General features: G+C 42.1%; 1 protein-coding gene across 2 annotated transcripts in view; it reads right to left on the reverse strand.

Moving 5' to 3' along the window:
* The window catches only part of LOC306920373 (synaptic vesicle glycoprotein 2B-like), a 34,463-nt gene extending 29,019 nt beyond the window's left edge, over positions 1 to 5,444 (reverse strand). For both annotated transcript variants that reach the window (XR_013789649.1, XM_079497116.1), the window contains exons 1-2: positions 5,044 to 5,444; positions 3,832 to 4,058 (exon numbers count right to left, since the gene is read on the reverse strand). Coding sequence is in view for 1 of the 2 variants with exons in the window: in XM_079497116.1 (XP_079353242.1) it covers positions 3,832 to 4,058; positions 5,044 to 5,309 (493 nt within the window). In the remaining variant the exon portion in view is untranslated. The remainder of the gene's footprint in view (positions 1 to 3,831; positions 4,059 to 5,043) is intronic.
* Between the last annotated feature and the right edge of the window lie 7,536 nt (positions 5,445 to 12,980).

A 12,980-nucleotide genomic window follows, 5' to 3' on the forward strand; every position in this document is an offset into this window, starting at 1 on the left:
CCAAAATGGCCAAAATCGGAATGTCTTACAATTGCTGTTTTTTCTTTGTTTTATTTTGCTATATCAAATCAATACTGTGTGAGGAATTAACTGGATTTCAAATGTTTTGAATATGCTGATATGGGGGAAAAAATTTAAATGGCCACCAATGTACATCAAACTAGAAAAAGTGCCCTTCTGGGCACAGGTCTCCACCAGGAGGATAGGACTGTGTGAGATGTTTGGCAAAATGTTTAGGAGTAATATAAACATGTTTTTTTGTTTGTTATTTTTTTGCAACAATTTTCTTCATTTTGTTGAGGAAATGCAGAGCCAGATCACTCATAGCATGAGGATAGAATTCTGGATGAGCAGGACATGTGCAGCATTTCGTACAAAACGGGCCACTCCTGAAAACTTTGGAAGGCAATGTTAGCCAATCAGTGTAGAATCTGAGAAATCCAACAGACTCGTCTTGATGACTACAGAGATCATGTGTACCGATTTGCGTGACATTTGGATGAAATCTGTGCGACTAACATAAGCAATGTGTTTTGCAGAAATCGGCCTCATGGTGGCGCTATAACCGGCAGATGTGGAGGGATGCAGGGACAATGTTTTTCCATGGCCTCTAGGGAGTGCGCATACATAAGTTGTATACAGATCGATGCAGTTATAGCTAAAAACAGGAATTGGCCTGTTATAGCGCCACCTTGAGGCTGAAACGGACCAATCATGTGAGCATTGGAAGGCAATCTTAGCCAATCAGGATGGAAGATGGGAAATGGTGCAGATCCGTGTTGATCACATGATAAACTAGATAGTGTATACCGAATTGTGTGATGTATGGATAAAATGTGTACGAGTAATCTACAGAAATGTGTTTTGCCTAAATCGGCCTCATGGTGGCGCTATAACAGGCCGTTGAGGAATATTTGGGGCAGAGGTTCGTCGTTGGCATCCAGGGAGTGTGTGTGCAAAGTTTGGCATGGATCGGGCCAACGGTGGCAGAGATTAGCTGGTAACAGACGGACGGAAGGAAGGAAGGACGGACGCACACACACACACACACACACACACACGGACGGAGTGCAAAACATACTCTCTCCCCATGCCTTCGGCCTGGTGGAGAGAATAAGCAGACAAAATTGGAATTCTGAAACTATAACATTGAAGCTGATGAATGTGTATACTCTCTCCTGATTTACTGAAATTGGCAACCCACCTGAAAATGTATTTTCTAAGTCACTACTAAAGATCGTATTTGAGAAATAAATTGCAGAATGCAGATACAATCTAATTTGGGATTACAATTATTATACAATGTGTGTAATTTAGTTAGTAGACCCTCTTATCCTGAGCCAATTGAAAGTGTGTGATCATGAGTAAATGGTAGGATGATATAAAAGAGACAAAACCTGGAGCTGTGTGAACCCTGGGTGAGCTGAGCTGTTTTATGAATCATAAAAAGGCATTGTGTGCTATAAAATAGAAAAAAGGTCTTCACAGTGCTGGAGTCTTAATTTCTTTTCATATCATCATTCTGGTTCACCACTTTATTCCTGTACACACATTAGCCAAAAAAAACAAAAACACGACTGGCTGGATTGCTATATTGGCTGTGCCCCATCATGGAGAATGAATCTTATGATGATCCCAAGGCCTTTCTTCTCTAGACCAACCAATAGGCCAACGTTTTCACAATATAATATCTATATTATATGTTTGATCCGGTAACAAGTTGTGAGTGCACACTTTGTGCGCAGTTCAAGTCGGAACAACAACACAACCGTCCCAGCACGGAAAACGGTCAGTGGGCAAACAACAAGTGTGTGTGTGCCACTCGGATCGCACTGCGACACAGATTTGTGGCGATTTCTTGCGTGGCCTAGTAGGAATGTGCGTGCAAAGTTCCACAGCAATCTGCATTCATGATTTGAGGCATTTTGTTCGAAACAGATGACTCCGGCAAACTTTGGAAGCCAATCTTAGCCAATCAGGATGAAATATGAAGAATTGGACAGATTCGTCTTGATCACATTTAGTTTTTTTAATCGACCTCCTGGTTGTGCTATAATAGGTCGAAATTTGGGGCAGAGGTTCTGCTCTGGCCTCCAGGGAGTGTGTGTGCATGGATACTGCCCATAATTCTGACATACGGGCAAAAACATACAGTGCTATATCTTGCGCCAACCCGTACCCCTTATCGCTAAACTTATTTTCCATTTTGACTCTTTTGAAAAACCTTTTAAAATAGTTCAAATAGCCGATCTACAAGCTCACAACGTGTCGATGTAGATCGGCTAGTTGAACTATTTTAAAATGCTTTTCAAGATAGTAAAATATGGCAAAGAAGTTTCGGGATAAAGGCACCCCCAAGATAGGGCCAATAGTCTTGGCCATGTGCCTTTGGCCTGGCGGAGACGATACGCGATGTGCAAGCTGCCATAGCAACTATCTGTAGCTAAATGTTAGGCCTTGAAATAATGCCAGGGATTCTGTGAGCTGTTCAAGGCTTCTGGGATTTTGTATTATTGCCTTTCTTAAGGGTGAGTGAACACAACACTTGCAGCTGTATTTAGTCCCATGAGACAGACAGTAGGAAAGCTGAGAAGGAGAAAGTGCAGTGGAGCCTGGAAAGATGAAAGGCAGACCGCAGACAGTGTAGGCAGGGGTGACACCGTGACAGGGGAGCTGAGAGATGGGGACAAATACCTACTGTACACCTCCATTGATGACTCAGTATGGGGATACTGCAAGTGCAAATTGCCATTCTAATCCATCTCTCTTAAAATGTGTGAGTTGTCAGATGACACTAGGGTGACCATGTGGTTGAAGGCTTCTGATATGCATGAGGTTACAGGTTAGATCCCCACACTATAACTAAAGTGGCCACCACTCACACACGCCCTTAATCGCATTTACACAGCATGCCTTTCTCAGCATTGCAATAAAACCTGCAAACACTCAGACCTCCATGATGCAAAATTGCACAACACTAAATATTTGCATCACAACAGCTTGGCTTTCAAATCATTTAAATAAATTTGGCCAGCTTGGATTTCAATTAATTCAGTTACATTTTTCTCTTACCCCACAGTGTTGATTTCGTCAACTAAAGGTATGATGAAAAAGCTCACAGCTACAAGCTCACCAAGCTTGTATGAATGCCCATCCCTCACAGGATTATTCTGACACAATTTTCAATACTCCTGTGCCAACACACTGACACCAAAATATGAAACAAAAATAAATATCACACAATGTATACATAACACTGATCGAGAGTACATTCAAGTAGTCCATTTGGTCAAGATAGAGACTAAAGTGGAGGGCGAGAGAGAGAAAGAAAAGAACATAAGGAGATAATGGACAGAAGACCGACTTGCGTTTAACTTAGACAAGGTATAATATATATGCACACATACATACATAAATACATACATATTATACATGCATACACATACACACACACAATCAGCCATTAAGATGCCATCAAGGCCCACCAAAATAATATTTTGTTGACAAAATAACCGTGAAGATTTATTTGACTAAGATAACATTTAGTCGACAAAAACTAGACTAAAACTAAAACATTTCAGATGACTAAAACGTTACAAAAATCCAAATTACATTTAATTAAAAAGACAACTAAAAATCACACTCATGTGAAGTGAGGGGTGCTCTTATCACCATACATCATCATCATGCATCATCACATTCTGTGCTCAGCCAATCAAATCATCATATTTTGTGGTACAAACGCACAGACACACAAAGCTGGGAACTGAGTTGGGGACTAGCGCCCCTCAAAAAAACTGCTCACTTGCTCTCAAAACCAACGCTTCTTACCTAGCATGCCCTTGTCGGCGTTGGAGATGCACATGTCCTTCTCTGCACTGGGCAGGACGAAGCCCACCACGAAGCCGTCCACACCGTCGGCCATCAGCGCCAGGCCCAGAACTACGAACAGCATCCACTGGAAGCGACCGTGACCACAATCCTCCATGATGGTCTCATACTGCTCTGGTAGATCTTCTTCCTCGTCCTGTTGTCTCGCAGCCTCCTTGGCCTTCCTCCTGCATGGGAACAGTGGTGCACGTCAAACTTATTTATTTCAAGGGCCTGCATAACTCCGAGTGTACCAGACTCTGGAACAGCCTCCCACTGGACCTCAGGTTTGCTAGTTCCTTAACAATTTTTAAGTGGAAATTTGTATAGGGAGGTCTTTTTAACCGCCTTTTATTCTCACTGATACGGTTGTTGTATCCAGGTGTGGTTAGAATAGTGGTTAAAATGTCTTCCCTGTGTATTTTTGGTTTCTTCCTGAAAGCTGAAAGCCTTTGAGTCAAAAGGCCAAAGCCAAATTCCCCCAAATATCGGCGACTCGCTCACTCACACTCGCTCACTCCAGCATGGAGTTGTTGCGGTGAAATTGGTGACCTGCCGACATATGTGACCCTCTTGCAGAGTTCACATAACTTACATGGAGGTCTTTAATATGTGGCCTAATTACCGCTAGGTAGAACAAATAAACAAACCACAATAATTTACGCTCAGACACTGACGTTATGTGATGTCAACACGATTGTCACATATTTCAGCATTTCACCGTAACACCACCATGACCGAGTGTGAGTGAGCGAGTTTGCCGAGATTTGGGGGATTGGAATTTGTCGAAATACACCACTTTAATAACCCTAACCCCTCCCCCTATCATACAACAACTGCTGTGGGCGAGGCTTAAGTTCAGGTGGGTGGTGCTAAGGTGAAAACCAGGTATACTCTTAATGAACTGGTGGTGCACTTTCTGTACACTTTTTTGAAAAAATCTTCCTATGTTTTTTTTTGGGGTGGGGGGGGGGGGGGGGGGGAGATCATGGCACGCCATCTTGAATATAACCTGGAGACTGGCATTCAGTAATTGGGTCTTGTGAACAAAATAAGGCATGTAAAAACAAAATCTAGAATCTACCGTGTACAAGGACAAGTCTTGCCACAGCACGGACACATTTTGTCCGTGTACAAACAACATGATGACACCTGTTTATGATGATGACCCACCTGGCCTCGATGCGTGCCGCCCTCCTCGCCTCCTTGATCTCGTCGGGGTGGGGGACGCCCTGGTACTCCCCCTCGTACATCTGATCGTCCTCATCGTGTCCCTCTGTGTCTCCACTGACGGCATCCTCGTCTTTTTCCTTCTGGGGGAAGTCGGTCTGGTAGGGGTATCCGTCCGGCCCGCTGCCTTCTACGACGGGCGTGTACTCCCCACCACCCTCCACGCTCCCCTGCTGGTTGACGTTGTTCTGGTAGGGGTCGTCATCCATAGCTTCTGCATAGAGTGTAGGGCCGGAAGGGAGAGGGGGTTCAACAGCGTAGCCGTTTTTATTGTGTGGGGGAAAGTCGTCTGTCTGTCTGTTGTTGGCTAAATGGGCAGGATCCCTCGGCGGGGTGGAGGGCTGCTGTCTCTGTGTGTTGATGTCAGTGGAGTGCTGCTGCCCCTATGAAGACAGACTTTACTTGAGTCTTTTGATTGATTGATGGATTGATTGATTGATTTATTAACAGTATGCAGAATGGGTACATATCAACGACACCATTATAAAGCATTACACTTGTTTTCAACAGGGTCCACCATTTTTAATTAATCATAAACCTTCCAATACTTTTACTTCTATACTCCACTACATCTCAGATGCAAATATTGTACTTTTGACGGCTTTAGTTACTAGTTACTTTGTAGATTTGGATTGTTATTACAAAACATACATTAATGACTTCAGCACTATATATGTTTCAGCCATTTGAAAATACCCGATCTAGAAGCTCACATTGCGTTGCTATGCAACGCATTGTGAGCTTGTAGATCTACTATTTCCAAAAGATTTTTATACATTTGAAAACTTTTGAAAACATTTGAAATGGGACATTCTGCACAATGAGTTGTACTTTCTACTTTTGGTACTTTATGTACATTTTGATACCTTTTGTAACTTTTGTACTTAAGTACATTTTGAATTCAGTAAAAGCAATGTATCTTATTTATATACTGTTTCATTCACTCCCAATCTTCCGCCGTAGTCTGAAAACCCACCTCTTCAGACTCCACCATGGCCGTAGCACTTGCCCTAGCCTAGCCCCCTTAGATAGCACATTATGTAGACTTAGATAGTATTTTAAACAGACTTATAGCTTGTTATGTAGACAGCTCTAGAATTGCACTTTATGTAGTCATAGCACTTTATAGTACACATGTATAATATATTATATAGTATAGTATGTATAGTAGATACTCCACTGTTACGTTCTTAGTTTACGCATGATTCATGATAACTACTTTTTATACATGTGATGTATGCCATGCTTTTTGTTATTGCTTAATGTAAGTCGCTCTGGATTAAGAGCGTCTGCTAAATGCCTAAATTGTAAATTGTAAATTGTACATGAACTGAAGACCAAAATAAAACATTGAAAGTGAAGTGAAGTGAATTCCAGACTCTTAGGCTACTTGTACCAGAGTATTTCTATATTGCAGTATTGATACTTTTACTTAAGTAAAACATGTAGTACTTTTCCCACCACTGTTGTTTTTCCTTTCTAGTGACTAACATCAGAAAATGCCTTTAAATGTAAATGTGATAGACCGTTTTCCCACTCTGTCTATATACTCACAGGGTTAATGCTGCAGCTGCTCTACAGGTGTGTTCCAGTTGTGAAGAGGTTGCAGCTGTTATGGTGTCTGGATGAGTTTATTTAGTTTAGCCTCAACAGCTGGAGTGAAACAGCGTTAGTTCCTCTGGTCTAAATTGAGCAGCATGCTGAACCTAAAAAAAACAAACAAACGTGGCTACATCAATACATGCTGCAAATACTTTAATATTGAGATAACTATCAGATATACTGTACCGTATCGTGTATGCAACACAGAGTAAGAACAGGGAAGATCTGTGTAGGAGTTCTGAGTCTAATCATATTATGTCAGTGGTTTTCAACCTTTTTCATATGAAGGCCCATTATTCTTTCGGCATTTGAGGCATTTGTCTGAGAGGGTCGGTGTCATGATCTTACTGTGAACTGTTTACTGTATACCCTTATTTTGTAGTGTTGTCTTAGTGTTTCCTGTTTGCCTAGTTGTTGCCTGTCTTGTCTCACCTCATCCCCTGTTACACACCTGTCTCCATTCTGTCATTAGCCTGCAGTTGCCTGATGACACTAGTACTGGACTCATTCTGCTCTCACATGGCCAGATCCAAGTTTGATGTTACTGTGTGTTCCTGCCTGTTTTGTCCTGCTGTTGCCTCGTCACCATGTAAGCTGTTAAGTGTTCTTTGTCTAATAAATACTGGACTTTACCTGCCTGCCTGCTTGTTCTGCATCTGGGTCCCCAACCTGACACACACCGTGACTACGCCACTACGCCTCTCAGCCATTATAAAATACCCGGTAACCTGACACCTTGTGGCTTATTGCTTTATTCTACAATGACACACACACACGCCATTCTGGAACAGTCTCCATAGCATATTGCTGATATTCCAGAATCCACTCTAGAATGCTGTACTGCATGTCAGGTCTCTGAATTATCTTGCAGACAGTCAGCCTACAGCAATACATTATTGTCCCTATAGAGCGTCGCAGACCCGCCCCCTACCAGGGCCCAGGAAATTATTCTCCGTTCATTTTCCTGCCATTTCAAAAAGTATTTATTTAAAGACCTTTTAAGCCTTGTACAAAGCCAACTCTTGTCCTGACAAATCATGACAACAAACAACATTTTTTGGGCCGAACAAATAATTAGAAAGAAGAAAACGGCAGGTTACAACACTTTTTTTGTTCTTCTTTGTAATTGTTTGGTCCAAAATATCGTGTTTGTTGTCATGAGTTGTCACGACTCGAGTTGGCTTTGTCCGTGGCGAACCGTCTTTAAATAAATACTTTTTGAAATGTCTATGGGAAAAATGCATTGGGGAATCATTTTCTGGGCCTGGCGTCGTCATGAAAGGGGGCGGGACTGCGTCGCAAGCTGACATCAATCAATCAATCAATCAATCAATCCAACTTTATTTATGTAGCACAAACATACAACATACCTGTGCAACCCAATGCGCTTCACAGAATATAATGTGGGAGTATATTGCACACACACACACACACACACACACACACACACACACAAGACACTAATCCTCCTTGTCCAGAGAGAGATTACTGTAATTTCTTGACCAGGTCTGTTCCTCAGTCCAAGAGTAGTAGAAATTAGTGCAACGTCTAATGAATCAAGACCCAGGTATTTCAACCAGATGTGCACAATCAGTTAGTGGTGTGTGCAGCGGTTGAAGGGGCTTCCAGGCAAATAACATTTGCATTAGGTCATCAGAAAACACAATTCAGTGATTCAGAGGTACCCTGCTATCACTATTGTATTGTCTATTTATCGATCATTAATTGAGTTTTACAAACCATGACAATATGAGATATATTTAGGGGATCCACACCTATTTAATTCTCATTTCAGGCTCCAATGGTTAAAAGGGATTTAAGATCATTGGCATAGATTAATTGTTAAAAATAATGATAATATATATATATATATATATATATTAAATATATGTGTGGATCTCGGTATATATGCAATACATGTATCTCTAATATGGATCTTGGAGTTCATGTCGCCAGCCTGTTATGTCAACTATGACGTAGTGATGTATGACTCCAAATATGCACTTGGTTTGATCTTGGTTTGCATTATAAGATTAATGTTAGACGACATTTGAAAAACTGAATGAAACATGTGAAAACTGTGACCTTCTGGAAGTATGCAAAATAAATATGGCGCTGAGCGATCCAGTGGTTTGTGAGACTAGCTCTGGACACAGACTGACAGACAGGCAGGCAGGCAGGCAGACAGGCAGACAGGCAGACAGACATACAATAACATTTACAATACCCACGCATTGCTATGGGCAGCCGCAGGATAATGTCATACATATCTTTAAAGTTCAATGGTATGCAGTATGTGTATGGTTTCAGTATGATTTAGTAGTGTGGAAATGCCTCTTCGGTGGATGTGGAGTGAGCAGACAGGACGTCAGAAGGAATGTTTGTTCTGCTTTAGTTTTGGCCAAGCCCCCAGAACGGCTGGCCAACAGTGAAGCTGTGAAGCCTACTGTTCAAATCTGGAACTGCAGGTGGGCCTGTGCATTTCGCACAAGGAAACCCAGCACAGCTTGGGTTTAACATGCGCTTGTTTGCACTTCTGCATTTGACCACCAACTATTGGTGGTCAAATGCGGAAGTAGAGCGTTCTTGCAGGTGCTTCAAAACGCCACTGAGCAACTTCCACAATAGCGGGTTAAGTTCAGTTAAGTTTAGTTTGACATGGTTTAATTTGGTTCGGCCTGGGTTTGGTGTAACCTGACTCCGCCAGATGGGGCACAGAGAGTACACTGGGTTCCCCCCTCCTGCTCCCATCTGGGAACTCTCAGGCAGACTTGATGCCCGGCCACAAAACGGCCTGGCCAATCAGCAGCAGCTAGAGGCGGGATAGCTGCTGCTGATTGGCCATGCCGTTTTGTGGCCTGCCCCATCTGGCGGAGTCAGGTTAGGTTTGGTGTGCTTTGGTCAGAATTTTCACACACACGACCGCACGCACACACGCACGCACGCACGCACACACACACACTGAACAGAATTTTGCCAATGCCTTAGCAGCTCTTGGCTTGGGCATTCCTGCAATCTGGGCAGGCCTGTGCCTCTCACAACTGATTTATGGACATTACATGAGGCTTCCAAATATGAACACAAGCAGTTTAAATTTGTAACCAAGCTGCATCCTCAACACATTGGTACCTAGACAGACAGCACGCACGCACGCAGACAGACACAGACAGACAGACAGACAGACAGAAAGTCTAGTTTAGGCCTACACCGGGGGCAACCCCTCCTGTTGTCATATGGCTAACAAGAGTGCTGGCGAATTTAATCCAGCTTAGAAATTTTCTCTCTCTCTCTCTCTCTCTCACTCTCTCTCACTCGCTTTCTCCCTACTTCAGTTTATTGCTTCCACGCGATGGAATTCACAAAGGTGACTGACTGAATGACTGAAAGACTGAGAGAGCTTGTTTTTCTGTTGAAGCAAAGCGGTGTGGCAATGGCAGTGATGGATTATGGTGTTTGGAGAGGAGTGTGGGATTCCATTTAATGCTCCCAGGACAGAAAACAAGTCCAGACAAGACAGTGGCATTGAATTCCCAAAACAGTAATGCAAAATCCATTGAAGTATAATGTGTAGTAAAGTGATTTTCACTCGAAATAATAATATGGGACATACTGTATGGCACTGCAGAGTGTCTGTGACAATCACAGCAGTTAATGGGGTTTTAATGTGAACTTCCTTTGTACACTGCAAGCACAATGTGTATGTATTTACCTCATAGTGTAATGGGAATTATGAATATGAAACAAGGCTTTCACCTGTTGGCTGCCTGTCAGATGAAGTATTCTTACATAGCTCCTTGTTTGACCATGTCCACTAACCACACCTCCAGTGCATTTATGGTCTCTTGTTGTGTATAAGAGGGACACATGTAAACAGCTCTGGAGGCTGCGTTGCACGCAGTCTCCCTGGGCTATCCGGAAGCTTTTGTATTAAATGTTTCATTCCACTCTCTACCTTGATTATTTCTTAAAGACTGACATCAATTCTAAATAATCCACTACAATAGTCACTCATCCAGAATAACATATAGGTGCGAGGATAGAATTCCTAGTTCCATACATCGCCAACAATATAGTCAACCAAATAGAAAGAGCATAAGTTATCCCAGCCATGGAGATCAGAAGGATCATGTATGAATATGGTACTACAGTATATGTAATGTATGATAAAGTAGATTCAGATGATCTTTTTATGGCGTAGTTCCATGCCTCCATATAGGAGGGGAGACATCTAGGCCTCTTTCTGTCTGTGAGTCTGTCTGTGTCTCTGTGTGTCCCGGTGCATGTGTTTGGTCCGACGTATAACAGTCCTACAGTCATGAGTCTGAGTCTGACATCGGGGTCCAGAGCTAAACTATATAGTCCAATCCGTGTAAAATTCTTGTGCACACTGCCAGTGGGCCAAGGAAGTACCTCCCTGTGTTTGTTTTCACATATCTTTTTGCGACCGTAGGAAAACCTGAAAAACCTGTCCATTGATCCGTCTGTCAGTCACGCCTCCATATATGGTTGTCAGTCCATCACGCCTCGTGACATCACGCCTCATCGAACCCTGTACACTCAAGACACTGCCACCCTTAGACCTCCATGAATGGAGTTGACCTGTTCTGACATTCCATATGTTGATCTGACCTCATCACACCCTGTACACTCAAGACACGCTCCATATATGGCCAGTACAGAATTCATTCCATATGTTGATCTGACCCCCCATGCCAAACGCCAGCGCTCGCCCAGCAGTCTGCCGTCACCCAGGCGGATGCGTGCACTCAGGTTTCTTGCCCCTTGCGAATGTTATATAAAGTAAAACTTTGTCAAATCTGGCTGCAGATTTAGAGTATTAATTCAGAACATACATTAAATGGTAAATTAAATGATAAATAGTAGTAGGCCTAATTAAAATCAGCCTAACATTTATCAGCTGCGACATAAATGAGAACATTAAGGCATAACTAACAATTCACATGATTGTGAAATGGGCCTTTTTCTGTAACAAAAAGTACATTTTTGAATACAGGACTTTTACTTGTAACAAAGTATTTCTACATAACAGTAAGCAGTGGTGGAAAGTAACTAACTAAACTTACTTAAGTACTGTACTTAAGTACAATGTTGAGGTATTTGCACATCTCAGATCCAAATATTGTACTTTTACTTGTACTTACACTACATTTATTTGAAAACTTTAGTTACTAGTTATTTTATAGATTTTCATTAATACAAAACATACATTAACACCCTGAGTGGCATAAACAGAGGTCTCCGTCCTATCACATAGTAACGCTCGACGCTCAGGACGGAGATTAATAAAAGGATGGAACTTTAATGATATCATAACAGAGCGCATCGCTCCACAGGCCTGTTGGGCAACATTCGATGCTGGTTGGAAATCGTTTTAGTGGATGAGACCGAAAATCTTAAAACAAAACGTTCATAACTCTTGATCTAAAGGGTAGGGGCAAAAGTGGCGCTGTTGTGCCAGAAACAGAGAGAGAGAGATAGTGTTGCACTGTTGCCTAGTGCTAATTACACAGAAAGAGAGAGAGAGGCAGGGGGAGAGGGGAGTTGCACCACTCAGTTCACACAGGTGTGATTTTTTTATTGGAAATGGAATCCTGAAATGTAACATTTTTATTTAATTTAAAATACATTTAGTTTTACTTTATGAATTTAAATGCAAATTGCATTGGACATAAAAAAGACTAAGATTGTAATACTATCATTAAGCTAAAGTAATTAAACCATGTTTGGAATTTTAACAGCTGAAATCAATAATATATCAATATTCTGATATGAACTTGCGGTTGCGGGCCGCATTAAGTGAAGGTGAGGGCATGTGGACTCCGGGCCGCCAGTTGCCCATGCTACAGGACTACTCAGGCACAGATGGAGCTTACATAACTCACACTGTAGACTGCATGCTCACTCCCTCTCCTCGTTCTCTCTTTCTGTCTCACTTGATCGTCTGACGCTCTCCATCTCTATTCTCTATCTATATTTTGATTAAAATAACTCTAATGTAATTCTCCCCGTCTTATATGTCGCCGGAGGGCAATTGCTTTTGCAGCGAGACGCAGATGTGCGATGATAAAGTTCAAAAAGCCTACATACATCAAACGGACTCAGACTGAGGAAAAACAACAGTGGTCTCAAGTTGACTTTATAATTCTAGAATCTCATACAAAAATAAAATAATGAATGCTGCACACAAGACTGAAGTGCTGGATAAAGTTCTGCATAGGAGCTAAAAAAGATGCATTCTCTTTTAAACTTGTGAAAAC

This window comes from Electrona antarctica (assembly GCF_951216825.1).
Source record: "Electrona antarctica genome assembly, chromosome: 3".
Lineage (NCBI taxonomy): Eukaryota > Metazoa > Chordata > Actinopteri > Myctophiformes > Myctophidae > Electrona > Electrona antarctica.